We start from the raw sequence: 21534 nt of genomic DNA on the forward strand, positions 1-21534 counted from the left end.
CTGATCAGATTATGGCACTTTCCTGTTGAAAACCCTCCAATGGCTTCCAATCCCACCCAGAATGGACTCTAAGGTTTTCCCTGTAGATTTCCAGGCTCTACATGATGCAGGCCTTGTCTCCCACCACTCTTCTTTCACTCTACTCCAGCCACACCTGCCCTCTAGCTGTTCCTCTCTCATATAAACTAGTTTTGTTGCAGGAAGGGGGATCCCCTTCCAGGGCCCAAAACTGGACTCTTGTCTAACACTCAGAAATGAATTGTCCGAGGAGACACATGTGCTGACAAAGCAAGAGATTTTATTGGGAAAGGACTCCCGGGTGGAGAGCAGTAGGGTAAGGGAACCCAGGAGAACAGTTTTGCCACTTGCAGTTTCGGGTTTTATGATGATGGGATTAGTTTCCAGGTTGTCTTTAACCAATCATTCTGACTCAGGGTCCTTCCTGGTGGTGCATGCCTTGTTTAGCCTAGATGGATGCCAGAGAGAAGGGTTCTGGGAGGTGGTCAGACATGCGTCTCCTTTTGATCTTTCCTGAACTCTCCAGTTCAGTTCAGTTCAGTTCAGTTCAGTTCAGTTCAGTCGCTCAGTCGTGTCCAACTCTTTGCAACCCCATGAATCACAACCCACCAGGCCTCCCTGTCCATCACCAACTCCCAGAGTCTACTCAAACCCATGTTCATTGAGTTGGTGATGCCATTCAGCCATCTCATCCTCTGTCGTCCCCTTCTCCTCCTGCCCCCAATCCCTCCCAGCATCAGGGTCTTTTCCAATGAGTCAACTCTTCTCATGAGGTGGCCAAAGTATTGGAGTTTCAGCTTTAGCATCAGTCCTTCCAATGAACACTGAGGACTGATTTCATTTTGGATGGACTGGCTGGATCTCCTTGGAGTCCAAGGGACTCTCAAGAGTCTTTTCCAACACCACAGTTCAAAAGCATCAATTCTTAGGTGCTCAGCTTTCTTCATAGTCCAACTCTCACATCCATACATGACCACTGGAAAAACCATAGCCTTGACTAGACAGACCTTTGTTGGCAAAGTAATGTCTCTGCTTTTTAATATGCTATCTAGGTTGGTCATAACTTTCCTTCCAAGGAGTAAGCGTCTTTTAATTTCATGGCTGCAATCACCATCTGCAGTGATTTTGGAGACCAAAAAATAATAAAGTCTGACACTGTTTCCACTGTTCCCCCATCTATTTGCCATGAAGTGATGGGACCAGATGCCATGATCTTCATTTTCTGAATGTTGAGCTTTAAGCCAGCTTTTTCACTCTCTTCTTTCACTTTCATTAAAAGGCTTTTTAGTTCCTCTTCACTTTCTGCCATAAGGGTGGTGTCATCTGCATATCTGAGGTTATTGATATTTCTCCTAGCAATCTTGATTTCAGCTTGTGCTTCTTCCAGTCCAGCGTTTCTCATGATGTACTCTGCATATGAGTTAAATAAGCAGAGTGACAACTCTCTGATTGGTGGTGGCTTATTCTGTGTTCCTTACCAGGATCTCCTGTCATAAAACAACTCATGTAAATGGTTACTATGGTGCCTGGCGATGGCAGGTGGTTTCAGTCAGTGTGCTTCCCCTAACAGTTTCTGCCTCGGGGCCTTTGCACTTACCCCCTTTCTAGAATGCTCTTTCCCCAGATTTTCCTATAGCTGGCTCCTTCCCTCTATTCACTATTGTCCAAAAGTCTGCAGAGAGGTCTTCCCTGGCCAATCTGTTTAAAATAAACCCCACCCACTCCCATTATTCTCTAGTCTCTTACCCTGCTTCATTTTTATTCATCTTTGACATTATATTAGACATTTCCTTATTGTCTGTTCCCCTCATTAGAAGCCCACAAGTTCAAGGACTTTTGTCTGTTTTGTTTACTGGTATATCTACAGTGCCCAGAACTTCCCTGGAATTGCTCGATCAATATTTGTTGAGATAATCTGGGAAACAAGGTCCCCTCCACAATCCCCTCCTCCCACCTCACAGAGGCCAAGTTTCCCCAGTAAGAATCTTCCATGTAGGCTGAGAGAGAGCTGGGAAGTAATGTCTGATATGAAGGGCTCTTTCCTTTGTCTTAAAAGGGAGCTGAGAATATCTGGGACAAATGAAAAGGCGGTGGCTTGGAAGTCTCAGCTGACAGAGCAGGTGTCAGGCCTGCTCCTGGCCCAGGAGAACCGGTTGGACCCATTTTATCACCCCTGGGGAGGAGGGAGAGACAGCGGCAGTTGCAGATGCTCCCAGTCCCCAGGGTTGCCAGCATGTGCCCTGCGGGTTCTCAGGACCTGGAGGGGGTTGGTGTCACGGAGTTTAACAATTCTACATCAAGGTTGGGGGTGACTCCCTCTACTGGCCAAGGGTCGCTGGCATATGGTTCGTCACAGAAGCTGAGGCAGGAGGTCAAGGCCCAACTTCACTGTGTTGAATCAGAGAGTGAACTGAAGCCCGGAGAGGGGAAGGGTCTTCTCAGGCTCACTGAGTTCAGATCCAGCTCTCCTGACCTGAAGGATCATAGTGACTCTGGCGAACCTGAGGTTCTTTGTTGGGAAAGAATTCAGAGACAAGCAGAGAAGTTAAGAAAGTAAGTGAAAGTTTATTTAAGCAAAGATATATTCTCAGAGGCAGAGGGGGGCAGACAGGTGAAGAACTGCTGCCCTAGGCCTCTTTGGCAATCTGGTTAGGAGGGGCCTACAAGTAAAGGGGTGGAATATTCACTGGGGAAGGAGGAGTTTGGGGGTCGGCTTCCCTGACTTTCATGGTTGGTGATGCCATCCAACCATCTCATACTCTGTGACCTCCTTCTCATCCTGCCTTCAGTCTTTCCCAGCATTAGGGTCTTTTTAATGAGTTGGCTGTTCACAGCAGGCGGCCAAAGTATTGGAGCTTCAGCTTCAGCACCAGTCCTTCCAATTCAGGACTGATTTCCTTTAGGATTGACTGGTTTGATCTCCTTGCAGTCCAAGGGACTCTCAAGAGTCTTCTTCAGCACCACAATTCAAAGGCATCAAGTCTTTGGTGCTCCATCTTCTTTATGGTCCAACTCTCACATCCATACATGACTACTGGGAAAAACATAACTTTGACCAGACGGATCTTTGTCAGCAAAGTGATGTCTCTGCTTTTCAATACACAGTCTAGGTTCGTCATAGCTTTTCTTCTAAGGAGCAATAATCTTTTAATTTCATGGCTGCAGTCACCATCTGCATATATGTCACCATACATGGTTACAAATTGTTTTTTTTTCTTGTGCTGAAGATATTTTCAAAAAGCAATCCCAGACCCCCTCCCCGCCAAAAAAAAAAAAACCCTGACCTGAATCTGACTCCCTCACATTGTTATTCATGGGCACCTAGTCCCCGTGAACCACCTGAAACCATGCTGGTGGCTCACTGTAGAGGCCGCTTGACTCCCACTCTGAATTGAGAAATGTACACTTGAACTTTAAAACAGATTCTCTTTGGGAAGGAGAGCCACAGGGCAAGCTGCTTGGCAGAGTGGCTGCCAGGGCGTCGTTCGGAGTGCGTATTAATGACCCGAGAGCTGCCACTGGTCATGGGATGTTTGGGAGCTTCAGGAGCATTGAGGGCCAGCACAGGTCTCCCTCGTGAACAGGCATCCAGAACATGGGACTAAAAGGTGGGCTCCCAGGCTGAAAGCAGAGACCCTCAGGAAGACAATGTCACCAGCACGAGGCATGGGAATGAGTGTCCCTCTGGTCTGTGAGATCCAGGGGGTTATGCAACAGACACACAATGTCACAGTAGGTCAGAGGTTCCAACAAAGGAGCCCAGAGAGGGGCATGGAAGGAAGATGGCTCTATCTCCGGTGGCCATCTTGAAAAGGCCAAGTGTAGGTTTTGAAGCAAAACCAAAGGTCTGTGTCTCCCATCAGAATGATGCCTACAAGGTACCAAATATATGGCAGGGTGTCTTTAACCACACGACCTTGGGTGATTTCTACTTTGGTCGTTCTCAGTTTTCTCAACTGTAACATGGAAATGGTATAGTCATGCTTCTTTCATGGGGCTTTGGTGGATAGAGATGAGATTTTTGATTGCAAGATATTTGGTAAACAAATCAAAACTTTGTATGCTTCTATTGTTGTTTTTACTAGGGACATTTTTTAAACTTCAATGTAACATGTTTAGTTAAGTGTATAAAGTATGCAAAGGACACTGATCTTAAGTATAAAAATATATATTTGTATACACCCATGTGAACACCACTGAATCTGGATATAGAACCTGTCAGCACACCCACCATGATAATTTTGCCTGGTATATACTATCCCAGGAAGTAACTACTATTCTGACTTCTGTCACCATTGATTATGCATGCTTTGCCTGTTTTTCTACTTTGTGTACATGGAATCACACAGGCTTGTGTGTCTAATTTCTTTCAGTTAGCATATTGAATAGCAAGATATTCAAGTTATTGCAAGCCATGGTAGCCCATTCTTTTCACATAGTTTTTAATGAGCTAATACTGAGGTAGGAGGTAGATGGGCCCCTGGGCTGGACAGTTGGTGTTTGTTAAGCGGAGTTAAATTCAAAGTTTGTTCTCACCCAGACATACTCCAAGGACAAAGCTAGTGTCAGAAGCTGAGCTTTGCTAAAGTAGAGATAGAGTGCCCACTCCTGAGGTCAAAGAAGACTTCCCTATCTGCACGTGTGCAAGAAGGCTTTTTGGGGGTTGAAAAGGGAGGCAATCCCACCCATAATAAATGTGGGCACGTGCCCAAAGTGTTTTGAGATAGGATACATCTTAGAGAAAATTTGCATATGCATCTAGGGGAGGGTACGTCGACCAGTTAGGTGTGAAGAAAGAAACAAGATAATTGGCCAAATGTAGAGAAAGACCTTGAAGCACTGTCTTATATAAGTGACTTGAATATTTATTTATTTGGCTGTGCCGGGTCTTCACTGTGGCATGCCATGATCTTTAGTTACGGCATGCATACTATTAGTTGTGGCAATGTGGGATCTAGTTCCCTGATCAGGGATCCAACCTGTGCTCCCTACATTCGGAGCACAGAATTTAGCCACTGGACCACTAGGGACCTTCCCTATATGAGTGATTTAAATGACCTTTTTACTGTGCTCCCCGTTCCGGACACCCGTACACCTCACTGGGTGTGTGTACCTGCCTAGCTTCTGACTTACCATGCTCCTCCTCTTTGGAGAGGAGGCCCATATCCTTTCTCTCTGGGTACATATTTCTGCCTTGCTTCTGTCTTAAACAAACTGTTTCTCTGGGCGCTCTCCTACATGTTATGCTATGTCTCTAATAATAAACTTTCCTATTTTCACAGTTTTTTGCCTCCTTGAAATATTCTTGCTTTCAAGCTTGGTAAAGAATCAGGGCCCTTTGCTTTTGGCCTCTAGCCCCTGGTGGTCTAATGGATAGGATTCCTGGGTTTTCATCCAGGTTACCCAGTTCAATTTCTGGGCAGGGAACTAAGATCTCTCTTCAGGAAGGCTCACTGCTCTCCCTCTGAGATCAGTAACAGTTGGCCTCAGTTTGAAAAAGCTATGCATTTGCCCAAGAGACCAGAGACCAGAAAAAATGAAGACTAGGGAAGCCCAGTATTGCCCTGAGAATCCCTACCAAGGCAGCTGAATCCTCAGTCATGATGGCAGCTACCTTGCCCATATGTCACCACCTCCCATCTCACACACACTAGGCAGACATCATGAATTGATCTCAGCATATTTTTACAAAATGTCCTGATGCAGACTCAGACTTCTTCTCAACCCAATAATCTGAGTGACCCACACCAACTGATTGTGGTTGGTATCAAAGATTAAGTGTTCTGCTATCATATCCCCAAGATGTTTTTCTGGGCTCCCAGAGTTATGACATGAGGGGCTCTGATAGCATCCATGGTTTTCCCCACAGTAATACGAGACTGGTGGTGGTGAGGTCTACAGAGTCTGGTCATTCAAATATTCTTTGGGTCATGGCTCAAACCGAGCAAGTGTTTGTTACCTGTGTGTCTGGTTGCAGCATGACTTAGCTAAGAGGGGAGAGGCTGATTGCTTAGATATGGAGGGGTTGTTCTACCCATTAGATGACTTGACGGAAACCTCCTTGTTTCTGTTTTTTATTTTGATAAAAATATTGTCGTTGTTTAGTCGCTCAATAGTGTCTGACTCTTTTGTGACCTGACGGACTGTAGCCCACTAGGCTCTTCGTCCCTGGGGTTTTCCAGGCAAGAATACTCGAGTGCGTTGCCATTTCCTTCTGCAGGGGATCTTCCAGACCCACAGATCAAACCCAAGTCACCTGCATTGCTGGCGGATTCTTTACGACTGGCAAAGCTTGTTAAAATACTGCAATGTCTCAATTACAAAACAAACTCAAGTCTGGCTTATGTTTCACAATTTATGTTGCTGAGAATTCTTGACAATTCTAGCATGTCTCTTACCTTTGAAAAAATGTTTCCAACCTAGAAAGCTGGGTGAGACGGACTCTTTCATCCTCTGGAAATAGTTACCTGTAGGTACAGGCTGGGGTTGTGGCAGATTACAGCAACAAAACATCAAGGATCACATTCAAAGCTTGTATTTGTCTATATGTAGATAATAGTCTGGGGAGGAGACAAGATTCATATATGTGAAATAATAGAGGAGAAGTTCCATTAAGCTCTCATTTATCTGAAACTCTGTTCCTAGGCAACAGAGTCCAGGAAGTGATTAAAAAAAAAAAAAAGAAGAAGTTAAGTTTTTCTTCATAGGTAAGCACTTCAGCTCCTCATTCAGAACAGGTTTACTCAGAACTGGTTTACTAATGCAAAAGACTGGAAGCAACAAATTAGATTGGTGGGCTTGAGGGAAATATTGGCTACTAGACTCACTGCTAATAGACAGAGAAGTGATTCTTGACAGCAAAAGACAAAGGAAAATAATGATATGTGAACCCATAACATAGTTGGCCTTTGTAATGAACGGGCAAAAAAATAAAATAAAAACAACCCTCAATACTTCTGCTACTTTTGAAAGTTTTGAGTCTTCTCCTGGTTTAATTGCTATTGTGCATAATAATGACCTAGAATAAAATACACATTTCTGAGCACCTACTGTGCTAGGCCTATAACTCCCTATCTTACACAAGCTCAGAGGTAGTCCTGTTGTTATCTCCAGTTAACAGTTTTGGAAAGGGACGCACACAGAGGAAGGGAGGTAACGTGTCCGAGTAAGTATTCAAGGAGGGTTCTGAACCTTTGCAGTCCAGCTTTGCTGTTAGCCTCTGCTAGGTTTCAAAGAATCAGTTAGGTGAATAAAGCACAGAAAGGCATTGCAGGTAGAGGAACAGCATATGTGAAGACATGGCTAGTAAGTTAAGCTAGTCAGTCACTCAATTTCTGAGTCTTGGTTGTTACTGTTCAGTTGCTAAGTTGTACCCAAAGTTTTGCGAACCCCTTGGACCGTAGCCCACCAGGATCCTCTGTCCATGGGATTCTCCAGGCAAGAATGCTGGAGTAGGCTGCCATTTCCTCCTCCAGGGGATCTTCTCTAACTAGTGATCAGCCTGTGTCTCTTGTTTAGCAGGTGGATTCTTTACTACTGAGCTACCAGGGAAACCTGAGTCTTGCTGCTGCTGCTGCTGCTGCTGCTGCTGCTGCTGCTGCTGCTGCTGCTGCTGCTGCTGCTGCTAAGTCACTTCAGTTGTGTCCAACTCTGTGTGACCCCATAGATGGCAGCCCACCAGGTTCCACCGTCCCTGGGATTCTCGGGGCAAGAACACTGGAGTGGGTTGCCATTTCCTTCTCCAACGCATGAAAGTGAAAAGTGAAAGTGAAGTTGCTCAGTCCAGTCCGACTCTTCCCGACCCCATGGACCGCAGCCTACCAGGCTCCTCAGTCCATGGGATTTTCCAGGCAAGAGTACTGGAGTGGGATGCCATCGCTGTTACCTACAAAATAGTAAGTCCTAAAGGAGATCAGTCCTAGGTGTTCATTGGAGGGACTGATGTTGAAGCTGAAACCCCAATACTTTGGCCACCTGATGCGGAGAGCTGACTCATTTGAAAAGACCCTGATGCTGGGAAAGATTGAGGGCAGGAGGAGGGGACGACAGAGGATGAGATGGTTGGATGGCATGACCGACACAATGGACATGGGTTTGGGTGGCCTCCGGGAGTTGGTGATGGACAGGGAGGCCTGGCGTGCTGCGGTTCATGGTGTCACAAAGAGTCGGACACGACTAAGCTACTAAACTGAACTGAACTGAACTGAAAATAGTAAGAGTATTATTTCACACAAGCTTATGATAAGTAAATGTGATAATGCAAGTAAAGCACTTCACAATGTTTGGATCACAGAAACTGCATAACGTTAATTACTGTTTTATAAAATATTCTTACTTCTCTTCCTGTTTTTCCACCCCCGCCCCGACAAAACTAGTTCCAAGGAGACTACATTTCCCAGCATGCCACCCCGCCCTTTGATCCTAGCTAGACCAAAAAGACGCGCCGCCGAGTGTCTTCAGCCGGAAGACTATAGTCTCCCGGCATGCAGCGCGCCTCCTTCCATTAGCTTTGAAGCACGGCCGGCGCGTTGCCTACCGGGAGTTGTAGTCAGCGGCGTGTTTCCCTGACGCCTGCCGGGCCGGGCGTGGGGGCCTGTGGGAGGTGGCGCGGCCGGGCCCAGCTGCGGGGCGGAGGTGAGGAGAGGCCTGCGACGGCAGGGAGCGGCGGGGAGAGGAGCGGGCGCCCGAGCCGAGCCGAGCCGAAGCGGACGGCGTAGGCCGGCGCGGCTAGCAGCAACCATGTCGGTGTTCGGGAAGCTATTCGGGGCTGGAGGGGGTAAGGCCGGCAAGGGCGGCCCGACCCCCCAGGAGGCCATCCAGAGGCTTCGGGACACGGAGGAGATGCTAAGTAAGAAGCAGGAATTCCTGGAGAAGAAGATCGAGCAGGAGCTGACGGCTGCCAAGAAGCACGGCACTAAAAACAAGCGCGGTGAGTCGGCCGGGCCCCCTCAGACTCCCTTGGCCGGACTCCACCTTCGTCAGACTTGCTCCAGTGTTTGCTCGGGACCTGAAACTCTTTCTTACCTTGTCAGACTCCCTTCCTTGCCTTTCTGGGTCCGGGACCCCTCCCCATCCGACTGCCTTCAGTGTCTCCCGGAGCCTTGGACCCCTGCATCGTCACACTGTCATCCCAGCCCTCTCGTCTCAGGCTCTCCGCTCTCTGCCAGGCCCCTTCAGACCCTAATTTCACAGCACTTCTCCCTCTTCCGCCTTCACTCTGTTCTTTCTCTTCCGCCTTTTCCTCCTCCCTCTTGCCTGCCCTCACCCCCCCCCCCCCCCCCCCCCCCCCGCCTCAGATACTGCCGTCGCCTCCTTGGCTCATTTCAGCCCTCGATCCCAACACTTGTGTCCTTCCTGGTCCCACCCCTGCCCTCTCCCGATTCCTCTGTGAAGTCCATGAGCTGTCCCTGGCCTCTCCCCATCTCCTGTTTCAGAATTCTCCTTGAGAAGCCTAGATGGAGAGGAAAGGGAACTAGGGGAGAGGAAACTCCCTGGTTCCAGCTCTGTTCACTTGCTGAGTGAACTTGAGCAAGTTACTGATCTTCTTGAGCCTCATTTCCCCCATCCATCAGCCAGGGTTTGTCCTCTGTAGGCCTAAAGTGCCTTCCAGTTCTTGTGATTCACTTCTTGTTGCTTTATCAGAGTTTCACGTAGCTCAAGCTTTCACCCGGTGACTCACCGCTTCGCGATCCCTGTGTACCAGAAATAAGGATTCCTTGCCTCCATTGGCCCTGACTCCTCCCCCAGTCCCCACTACTGTGGTTCTGGGCGGGGCTGTTGAGTTCTGAGGCACTTTACTTACTGTTGTGTGGCTTTCTGGGCAAGCGATTTGTATTCCTCTTAAGTCAGGTGAATGTAAAAATGCTTTAATAACTATAAAGCAATTTAGAAATATTTGATTTTTCTCGTTGTTATGGCAATAGGAGGGTGAACCGTAGCATGACAACCCTTCCCCTGAGAAGCAGGAAAGGTGAGACGGGTTTAGGAGCTTGACAAACAAGTATTTAACTGAGAAATCTGCAAGTCACTAGCTGTGTGACCTTGAGCTAGTGAATTTACCTCTGAAGGGAAGATGGTGGATTTACAGTGCCCAGAATATAGTAGGGGTTAATTCGATGTTTTCATCATTCTAACAAAGGAGCAGAATAACCCACCCTGAGGATGCTCCTTTGCTGATGATAGTCAACAGATACTCTGTGAATTCTTTTGGGTGGCTTACTACGTGCATGGTATTCAGAGGGTGAACAGAACACAGCTTCCACCCTCATGAGGGAGAAGACAGGAATATAGATGAAGAAAATATTGTCTAGTGGTGGAAAGTGCTAAAAAAAAAACAAACCAAAACGGGTTGGGAGTGATGGGGTAGGAAGGGGTGCCACTTTAGATAAGGTGGTCAGGGAAGTCCTCTTGAAAAAGGTCAAGTTTGAACTGAACCTTGAGAAGTTATTAGTTCTGTAGAAATCTAGGGGAGAATCCTTCCAGGCAAGCAGACAGCAGTGGAAAAGGCCCAGAGATTGGCCTCTTTTAAGAAACAGAAGACCTCTGTTTATGGAATACAGTGACTGAAGAGGAGAGAGGTGTAATGCAAGTGGGTGTGGAGTGGACTTTGAACTTCCTGGTGAAGAGTTTAGATTTTATTCCAAGTGGATGGAAAACTGTTGGAGGATAATTATGGCTGTCCTGATCATTCACATTGTTTCAAAAACACATTGGGCCTCTCTTTGGAAAACAGACTTGTGGGGGTGAGAATGGGAATGGGGGGTGCGAATGGGAGAGGGGAGACGGGTGAGGACCAAGGCAGCTGGGCATTTGCGGCTTGGACTCCAGTTGTAGTTCGGAGCTGGAAAGCAGGGTTAGATTTTGCTGTCTTTAGCATTTTTCTTTCATGACTCTCCCTCAATCAGGATCCTCTGTTGTTCACAGAGGTAGTGACAGTCGGTGTTTTGACCAGTCTGCATTTGGGGAGGGCTTTGCCCATTGCTGGACGGAGGAGGGCATCAGTTTACATCATCTCCCATCTGAGAGGGCAGGTCTCCTGTGGTCTTTTGGTCTGGAGCTAGTTTTGTTTCTGCAGTTCTAGAGGTGATTGAATTGTCAGAGAGATTGCCAGCCAGCTATGAGACTACCAGGCTCAGCTACCTGTGAGAACATTTTGGAAAGCAGTCTGTTTTCTTGAGTTTACCTGAGAGGACAGGAGCCACCTCCCCTTCTTTTTAGTGTCCTCCAGGGGAAAAGTTGTATTTGCTTATAGGGACAGTGCTATGAGGTGTTAACACCACAACCTATCATTCATTTAGTCACTGATTGACTCGAACTGTGCTGGGACTTGGAAGAGATGAAAATACACTGTGCCTGCCCTCCTTTTGGAAGTGTGTGTGTTGTGTGTGTGTGTGTGTGTGTTGTTTTTTTTTAGCTTGTGTGTAAGAGCTTGAAGAGGAGAGAGGAGGAAGAGTGGGAAAGGAAGGAGGAAAGAACACCAGTCAGTGCTGAGATATGAGTGTGTGTGTTTACATGGGGCTCAGGCTGCCGAGAAGAAGACTCTTGTCTGGAGGGCAAAGGGCAAAAGCAGCTTGGCTGAGGAGGGAGATGTGAAGTGGTCAACAAGGGTACTGGGGAGCCCCGAGTGACAGCATCCCCTGGTGGGAGTCTGTTGGGCAGGAGAGCAGGTGGGTAACCCTAGGGAGTGACCTGTAGCCTTGAGACTTTGACCTGGAGATGGTGAGGAGCATTGGCTATCTTAAAGCAGGAGAGATCCGTCAGCTTGGATTTCTGAAAGCACTGCAGCTGTTTCAATGAAGGAGTGTCAGCTGACCAGGAAGGGACTGGGAGCAGGAGTCCAGTAAAGGGTCAGGGTGGAATCTCATGGACAGTGTGTTTGAGCTAGCTTCGTCATGAACCATGTCTTGGGCAGGTCACTCTGTACCTCAGATTCCTCCTCTTATCAGTAGGGGTACTAGTGTCTACCTTATCGGATTAACTTATGATATGCATGTAAAGCTCTTAGTAGAATGCCTGGCATACAGTGACCAATCAATGGTGGCCATTATCATTATTACAGAGAGACTCCAGGTGGGAACAAAGGGCCTAGAGAAGCATGGAAGACCTGACAGGAAGTAATAAACATCAGAAGCTTTTCTGAAGGAGAATCAGAAGGCTGGTGGTTGATCACAACTGTGGGCACGATGAAGGAGAGGGAGGAGTTGAAGGTGATTCCTAAGCTGATAGCTCAGACAGTGGGTGGATAGCGATGCCATTAATCAAGTTTGGAAACACAGAGGCGGGGCAGGACTTCATAACTGTGAGTCCTTTGACATTTGTGAAACTCCTTTTTTCCCATGAGTCTCATGATATTTCCTTGAGACTGAGCCCCATGAGACAGGATATGTTAGTCATGTTCATTACTGTGTCTACTGGACTTGGCACAGTGCTTGCATGTAGTATTTATGCTCAGTAAGTATCTGTTAAACGCATGCAAACAGTCTGGGGGGTATGTTCTGTCATTCCTATTGTCTGGAGAGGAAACCGAGGCTGGAGAGAGGAGGTAACTCGACTCAGAGACCAGGTCTTCCGGTGGCCATGGGCGTCTTGTGTTCTGTTTACTCCTGTGCTGGCTGTAGGCCTCATCATGACCTTTGTCATCGCTTAGCTCATTAAACACCCACCTGTGCAAGGTGTGGTGCTGAATCGGGGAAAAGAAGTGAGACAGGACTAGGCCCTGCCCTGTGAAGTGTGTAACCAAACGTGGATGCTATTTTTGTGATATACATGTTAGAAAGATGACAACTGGTTCTTTGAAACAAACCTCTGCAGTTCAAGTCAATTATTTGCATCAGGCAAGTATGTTCCAATAAGTGGTTTTAGTTAGGGGCCTAGAACAAAGTTTGGATTACATTTTTTTTTCCCCAAATTTCTTTTCGTTTTCTTTAGTTATATATTCATTCTTAGGCATGTGGCAGGCTCTTAAACTGTGCCTTAGGTCCCATGCTTAACATGAGGAGCTTAGTACTGGGAATATAGAGAAAACAGATACATCCAAGGCACTTAAATATTGTCATTTTTACTTTTCTATCAAGTGGAAATAGTATTCATCTTACATGACTATGGTGTGGACTAGCTAAGATAATATAAGAAAGAGTGTGGCACACTGTAAATATTGAGTAAGTAAACTATCCTTTGCTGATAAAGTTGTTATTGATCAAGACTTTTTAAAATTTTTATTTTTAATTGGAGGATAATTGCTTTACAATGTTGTGTTGGTTTCTGCCATACATCAATCTGAATCAGCCATAGGTACACATATGTCCGCTCCTTCTTGAACCTCCCTCCCATCTCCCACCCCATCCAACCCCTTGAGCAAACTTCTTGGGTTCAGTTGTCAAGTGGAAAAGTTCTTTCTCTGAGAACTGGATGGGAACCAGAGTTGCGGTGTAGGTGAACTGACAAAAATCTCCCCAGCTTAGGTCTTTTTTGGGATCTTTCTAAACAGTGCCTGGTTGGTTTTCTCCTTAAGAAAGATGATCATATAGCAAACATTGTTTTCTTCTTAACGCATTGTAACTAGTTATGAAATAAGCTACCCTATGTGGCTCAGATTTATCTGTTTTCCCATTTTAATAAAAATGAAAGCTGACTGTTGAAATATTTTTAGTTTAACAAGAGACTTACATGAGTTTGAGAAATACAGGTTGGATACCTCCCCCTACACTGGTACATTTCTCTTGGATTTATGGATGCAAATCAGTTCATTTTTAGGTTCATTTGGGTTCAGTTGAAAATGTCTGATGGAGGCAGATAGGCCAGACGCTCATGGGAAATAAATCTTCATTAAGTCCTGTTCATTGCTGGAGCCAAGGTGGCTTTCTCATGTTTAATAAAGTTGCTCTAAAATGTTAGCATGTGGGAAGACATCTTCATAAGTTAAATTTATAGTGATCTTGGCTTTTTGGTCCTCTGTAATCAAGATGTCAGGTTGAAAAGGACAGCGTCTTAATGGTACATGTGCCACCAGGAGCGCCTGTCCCCGAGGCCCAGGGACGGAAAACCTGAAACCCACCCAGGGAACTGAGCAATGGCGATTGCCCCTGGTGCTGCTTAAGTTTCTTGCTTAAAGAGATGGTTGGCCAGATTGGCTTTGGTTTATCTCTTAAGACAGATGGAGTGTCAGAGAGGCCTTATGTGTTGGCTCTCCAAACATGCTAGCGCCTTTGATTCAAGTTACAAAAAAAAAAAAATTTTTTTCCCTATTGGGTGGGAAGATTAAACATTTTTAAAGTGCCTGCCAGTGGGTTTCTAGTGTGATTTGAAATTCAAGATAGATTTTGTTTGGAAGTTTAGCTAAACGTGAGGACCTTTGAGCTGGAGTATTTTGCTCAAGGAAGTTCTGAGTTGTTCTGAGTTGGGTTTGAGTGTAGAGAGCTAGGTTCTGGAGAAGAGCTTGTGAAGATGTGTTTGAACCATATACTTCTGGGGCAGAAAGCCAGGGCCTGATGTTTACAGTGGTCCAGAGTCCTGAGATGGAGTTCTGGCCTGCTGGGAGGAGACTGGGGTTCTTGAGGCCTTGAGAGATTCCTTTGCATAGGAAAAGTTTGTGAAAACTTGATCCTCTTACCCAGAGTTGTTTTGTACTCTGCCACTGTCTTTAAAAAAAGTGAGAAAGAGGATATCCAAAAATTGACAACTTTATATTGGTCACTTTGAGGATTTGTTGCTTAGTCACCCAAGTCGTGTCCGACTCTTCTGTAACCCCATGGATTGAGATTTTCCAGGCAAGAATACTGGAGTGGGTTGCCATTTCCTTTCCTCCTTTGAGGATGGATGGTTATAATTAGAAGGAAAATTTGAGCATAGCAACAGGAAACAACAAGAGGCCTAGCTGGATATAGTACTGGGCTGTTTTTAAGGTGTCTGGCTCAAGTCAGCAGACGTTTGTTGAGTTCCTTTTAGGAGGAAAGTAGCACGAAGGTGTAGGTAGAAGATTTCCAAACTGAGTGCCAGTTCACCACTCACCAGCAATACCTTGGCAGTATACTCTCTGAGTCTGTTTCCCCATCTATAAACACAGAGTAAGAACAATACTTCTTAGGGTTCTTGTGAGGCTGTAGAATAAAGCGACACGTGTAAAGTGCCTAGCAGAGTGCCCAGCACAGAGGAGGCGCGTACGTTTCCTTGGGTTCCCAGTACAGTCTCAGGCACACTAAGAGGTGGAAAGATGGATGAGACGCTACAAGGGCACACAGTTAGTGAAGATGACACGCACACGTACGAGTAACTGATAAAAGGCAAACCATGTACAAATGAAGTGTTAGAGGAAAATCTAGCAGGAAGAGATGAATTCATTTCTGAGGGTTGGCAGGTTCATCTCACACAGCCACGCATCCAGTACCCAGATTCCCTTCGCAATGTTCCTGCTGAGCGATTAGCCTCTGATTGAACCTCTCTGCCGACAGGATTTGTATTAGGTGCCTTGTCCTCTCATGCTACTGCGTAGTCTGCCTTTGGACGGCTCTGACTATAAATCCACCTTTCTTATTTGAAACTGAGATCCATCTTCCTGTAGTGCCGACCTCCGGTACAGGCTGGGGTGGTGGCTCCGCAGGGAAGCAGCTTAGGCTGGTGGAAAGAATGTGGGATCTGGAGTTAGAAGGTTTAGGGGCGAATGCCACCCCTGACACTAGACAATGGTGAACTGTTTGCTTCAGCTGGAAAAACAGGTGGTGAATTCTGCCTCGGAAAACAGGTCTAATCCCCCTTTGGGAAGATAGATCAAGGCAGATGGGGCTTAAGTCTCAACCTGCACCTCTCTTGGACAGATCTTCTGTGTTCCATTGACTGTTCCTGGCCTGGTGTTTTTCTTCTTTCCTTGTTACCCTCCTGTAGGTGGGCTCCTGTTCATCAGTGTCGCTCTTAAGGTGTGAAGTGGGCAGAGCTGACCACTCTATAAATGTGCCAGCTGAGGTCTGAGCACTGCAGCCCAGAACACGCAGGACTGGCTGTTTGTTAGGAATTAATTTAGTTCTGTGTGCTGTATGGCCCTGATAATTTCCATATCACTGAGAATTTTTCTTGTTGTTGTTGTTTTTTTACACTTGATTGATTACACTTTCCTGTGGCCTTTCATTAGTGAAGGAGCAAGCATCTAGGAGCCCCTAAAATTTGTTCCAGGTGGCACAGTGGTAAAGAATCCCAAGAGACACTGGTTTGATCTCTGGGTCAGAAAGATCTGCTGGAGGAGGAGATGGAACCCATGCCAGTATTCTTTTTTTTTTTTTTTTAATATTTATTGTTTTTATTTATTTGGCTGCGCTGGGTCTTAGTTGCAGTGTTGGAATCTTCCATGTTCATTGCAGCATGCAGGATCTTTAGTTGTGGCGTGTGAACTCTTAGTTGCAGCATATGGGATCTAGATTCCCCACCAGGGATCGAACCAGGGCCACCTGCGTTAGGAGTACAGAGTCTTAGCCCCTGAACTGCCAGGGAAGTCCCCTCCAGTATTCTTGCCTGGGAAACTCCATGGAGAGAGGAGCTTGGTGGGCTATGGTCCATGGGTTCGCGAAGAGTAGGACACAACTGAACATGTGAGACACACGCACAGAGTTTGTTTGATCCTTCTTAAGGAGCCTTAGCTGAAGGATTGAATGATTTAAGTTCTTAACACGAGCATCTGGCTGGCTTGATTCTCCCATAGCTTCTATTTCTAGCTTTCCCTCCTCCCTCTACGTTACATGGCAGAGCTAGTGGGAGGGCTAACTTGAGGGATGCAGGAAAGCTATATGTCTTCATGGTCCTGGATGTTTAGCTCAGGAGGATATGGTCTAGTAAAAAAAGCTCTAAGTTTGGGATCGGGCGACCTGAATTCACATTCCACCTCTGCTTGCTGGTAATAGTCTCCTCCTGTCTCTGACCATCAGCTTCTTCAGCTGCAAACACAGGATACAATATTTACTATACAACTTTGCTTCTCATGCAGAGAATAAACAGGTGGTTGCTGGAGGAGGACAGGAGTGTGTGGATGTGAATGACATAGGTGAGCGAGATGAAGAGGTACAGACTTTCAGTTATAAAAATAAATGAGTTAGACTTCCCCGGTGGTCCAGAGTTAGGAACCCCCCTGCCGATGCAGGGGACACGGGTTTGATTCCTGGCCTGGGAAGGTTCCATGTGCCACAGGACAGCCAGGCCTGTGCCACCACTACTGAGCCCACACGCAGCAATGACTGAAGCCTGCGCTCCTAGAGCCTGTGCTCCACAACAAGAGAAGCCACCGCCATGGGAAGCCTGCCCAGCACGACTAGAGAAAGCCCGAGCACAGCGTCAAAGGCCCAGTGAAGCCCAAAATAAAACAATGTTAAAAAAAAAAGTCAGAGGACACGTGCACAGCATGGGGAATTTAGTCAGTAATATTGTAATAACTTTGTATAGTGACAGATGATAGCTCGGCTTATCAAGGTGCTTGTTTTGTATAGAAATGTTGAGTCACTGTGTGGGCACCTGAAACTAACAGAGTGCTGTAGGTCAATTATACTTCAGTTAAAACAAAAGACACCAGTGTTGTAAATTGACTTCAGTTTTTAAAAAATTGAAAATAGCAGCAATAACAACAGAACCTTGCTGCTGGAAGTGTGGTCTGTGGGAACACTGTGAAATTGTTAGACATGCAGACGCCCAGTGAAGCTGAACCTGCACTTTTGTGAGATCTTCAGGTGGTTTGTATGCACGTAAAAGAGACGCCTCTCTATAGTTACATAGCTTTCCCTCTTCCTTCTTGCTTACGTTGTAGGGATTACATGAGAATGCTGGGCGTTTTTCACATGTCCATGCCAGTATTCTTTCTTTTCCTAGACACTCGGGAATTCTGTGTACCTGGCTAATTTGCTCACTTGTTTTGCGGCTTAATGATTGAACTCTTATCCAGCTCAGCCTATCCCAGCTACCTTCAGAGTTCTGATGAGGCCACAGAATAGTTGGAGATTTCAGTGAAAGGCTGCCTTCCTTCCCTTGAAAAAGAACTGGAACACGTGTCCTGCTGATAGGGTAGCAGCCTTCTTCATGAAAGAAGCCTGCCATCTAGATAACTGACATGTATTCAGTAAAGCGGTCGGTCATGAAGGCCCACTGACTGGCAGGCGCCAGCAACCCCGGATGGTGTTGCTCATAAGTTAGAGGTAGTTGCTAATACGTTAACGGTAGTTCCCTTCCTCAGTGAGCATCACTGCCTGGTGGGAGGACCAGGGGGTAAAGAAAGAACTTTCTTTTGTCCAGTGAGCTTGTGTAGAGCACCAGAAGGACCCCAGGTGCAGAGATAACTCCACCTGGAGTGGGCTAGGAAGTGAGTTTTTTAAAGTCATATTTTTTTTCCACCAGAAATTTTTTTCAGTGAGTTCTGATTTCTTGGTTCAGTGGCTTTATGACTGTTTCCTATTCTATTCATCTGGCACTGATACTGTTCTGGTCCACCAGTTTTCTGCATCAGGAGGAACAGATGTTCTCCGAGTGCCTGTTCTGTGTTGGGAGCCATCTGAGATGCCGTGTGGATTTCCAGGCAGTGAAAAAGACACAGCTTGGACCAGTGGATCCTACCATTGGACAGATCTGTGGCTTTCTCAGAGAAAGAAGTTATCACAACTAAATAGCGCATACTTTTCTGACTGGAGTCTTAGAACCATCCTAGGTAAAGTATCTCTTTCAGGAGTTTTTGGATAAAGTAAAGCTAGAAAAATCCAAGGAGTTTCTCAGCTAGGCAAGAGGGAGTGAGGTGGGATGATGAAACAGGGAATTCCACCATTAAACTTGCCCTATTTGATTCTGTAAAATGACATCTTTTGTGGATTTTAAGGTGTTAGTGAGTTTTTGAGCAGGGATTCCTGATTGGGTTTAAAATCCAGCAAAAAGCTTTGTCATCTCTTTTTCACCCTCAAAATAAAACAACAACAACAACATATTAAAAAATACAACACAATAAAACAGAAAGCCCCAGCATCAAGCATCAGGTTGCTTAGGAGTCTTGGCCTGGAGCTTGGCACAACCTGCTGAAGTCAGTTTTCTCCCATTGAACAATCAGGGCGGTTGGGTTTGCTCAGTGCCAGGAGGCTCTGTGGTCCCAAAGCAGGAGTTCAGGCCTTCACCCAGTCAGGGTTTCCAGCTGAAATGTGGGGCCCTGCCTTACAGTCCTGCTCCTGGGAGGCCCAACTCCTGGTGAAGGGATAAACCCTGGACAGCAGTAATTAAAGTCCAAAATTGGCCATGGGTGCCACCCATGAGAACACCCTAAATGCAGCTCGGTGGAGATTTGAGTTTGGGAGATTGGCCTCAGTTTAGGATTGGGGATGGCAATGTGATCTTTTGCATTAGGCTGGTGACTCAGACGGTAAAGAATCCTCCTGCAATGTGGGAGACCTGGGTTTGATCCCTGGGTTGGGCAGATACCCTGGAGAAGGGAACGGTTACCCACTCCAGTATTCTGGGCTAGAGAATTCCATTTACTGTATAGTCCATGGGGTCAAAAAGAGTTGGACATGACTGAGCGACTTGCGCTATAAAGGAGTAGGTAGCTGCGAGGTGGGGCAGGGTGAGATGGGGGTTGGGTGTAAGCCTTTCATTTTTGGTATATGACACCACCTCAGCTCTAGTTACAATGGGGAGAACTTTTGCTTTCATCTGGCTCTTTGAGGAGAGTGTGTTTGAGGAAGGGGTTTGAAATGAATTTAGAGATTGTGCACTGTTTTGGGACTCTGCTGTTGAGATCCCAAATCTTTTCTGTCTTCATTCTGCATAGGTAAGACATTTGCGTTTTGTTTTTTGTTTCAGATGGTCCATTTTATTTTTTAAAATTTGTTTTTATTTATTTACTGATTGTACCACATGGCAGGCATGTGGATCTTAGTTCCCTGACCAGGGATCACATCTGTATCCCTTGCATTGGCAGTGTGGAGTCTTAACTGGACTGCCAGGAAAGTTCTGAGATAGTCCATTTTGAAAGAAGGTTGCTAGAAACTTTTGTTTCATTCATGTACCCATTTGATAAATATATGTGAACTTGAGCTGTGTGCCAGATACTGTCCTAGTTTACTGGGTAAGTGCAGATGGAGTCAGGTCATTGCCAGTGAGGTGCTCACAGTCTAGCCAGAGTGACAGACAAGTAAACAGGTGTAATCAAGGTACAGTGTGATCTGTTCTAGAAGCACATTTAGATTTCACGGTACAGGATATGCTGTGAGGGAGTCAAAACAGCTCTGTGTGTGTGTGTTACTTGAATCTGTGTTTTATTAAATAGTTATTTGGAGAGTAGTAGAATGTTAAAGCAAGTAGGGAATTCAAAACGTATGAGTGCTTGAAACTTTGAATTAATAGGAAAAGTTTTGAGAAAGGAAAACCAGGAGCATAGTAATATAATGTGCCATGTGCTCAGTCGTGTCCAGCTCTTTGTGACCCCAGGGACTGTAGCCCACTAGGCTCTGTCCATGGGATTTTCCAGGCAAGAGCACTGGAGTGGGTTGCCATTTCCTCTTCCAGGGGATCTTTCTGACCCAGGGACTGAACCCGTATCTCCTGTGGCTCCTGCATTGCAGGTGGATTCTTTACCCACTGAGCCATCAGGGAAGCCCTATGGTAATATATGTAGTACTTTGAAAACATACCTTATTTGAATCAGAAGCCCCTTTGGCGGGGAGGTAAGAATGGATAAATGTTTAACTTGGTTGGGTGATAAAAATAATTAGCTTTAGAATATTGAAGTGTAGCTTATTCTTCCTATAAAAAGAAATAGTAACTAATAAACCTGAGGAGTAGCTTCTTTACTGTCTGCTAAAGCAGGAACTGTAAGTTCTTTGTAATCTGTGTAGATTTGATAGTTGTAAAAGCAAACAGACTTGTACACATGAGTAGCCTGGCTGCTGCTCTCTGCAGAGGCTTGCAGAGGAGTTGCCACTCAGATGAAGCCATCTGAAAGGCTCCCCATTTGGGTGAGGAGTTTGATTAGCTCTGTGTCCCCAGAGTTCATGAGACTAGTTTCTTAATTTTCTGTTAGCTGGATCAGTTGCTTTCACCTCTCCAGAGCATTTTCTCCTTTTAGAATCTTGCTCAAGGGTAGTCAGTGGTTGTAGATTGCTTGGCAGGTCTGGAGTTAAAAGATTTAGGTGTTGAGTTGTAGTGGATGCTGATAGCCCTGTGTGGCCATGTCCCAGGGGGGAGTTGGTATCAACCTGGCATTCCCCTTGTTGCTCTTAGGAGTCAGGGCTGCAGGGCTTGCGGCTACGAGAACCCCCACCCCCCCACCCCTTTCTTTTGGCCACATCATCGGCATGCGGGATCCTAGTTCTTAACCAGGGATCCAGACTATGTCCACTGCAGTGGAAGTGTGGCGTTTTAACCACCGGACCACCAGGGAAGTCCCTGACCACTCTTCTTATGTTTAGATTTTAGAGGTAATTTCAGAGGTATAAAGGACAAATAACACTATAAAAACACCTTAAGTTATTTTTATCATTCTAAAAAAAATTTTTTTGAAGCAAAAAATTATTT

At 46.0% G+C, this 21534-nt stretch overlaps 1 protein-coding gene and 1 long non-coding RNA gene across 2 annotated transcripts in view; one reads left to right on the top strand and one right to left on the bottom strand.

The window, feature by feature from the left end:
• Window positions 1-278: 278 nt before the first annotated feature.
• Window positions 279-9299, bottom strand: LOC138417663 (uncharacterized). The gene is made up of 3 exons (XR_011248245.1): window positions 9043-9299; window positions 6417-6578; window positions 279-3190 (listed from the first exon to the last, which is right to left on the bottom strand). It is a non-coding gene; the product is annotated as an uncharacterized lncRNA (long non-coding RNA).
• Window positions 8477-21534, top strand: part of CHMP4B (charged multivesicular body protein 4B) — a 46180-nt gene continuing 33122 nt past the window's right edge. Inside the window, exon 1 of the mRNA XM_069548342.1 lies at window positions 8477-8947. Within this exon, the coding sequence (XP_069404443.1) occupies window positions 8758-8947 (190 nt within the window). The 5' untranslated portion in view covers window positions 8477-8757. The remainder of the gene's footprint in view (window positions 8948-21534) is intronic.

The sequence above is a fragment of the Ovis canadensis genome, chromosome 13, assembly GCF_042477335.2.
Source record: "Ovis canadensis isolate MfBH-ARS-UI-01 breed Bighorn chromosome 13, ARS-UI_OviCan_v2, whole genome shotgun sequence".
Lineage (NCBI taxonomy): Eukaryota > Metazoa > Chordata > Mammalia > Artiodactyla > Bovidae > Ovis > Ovis canadensis.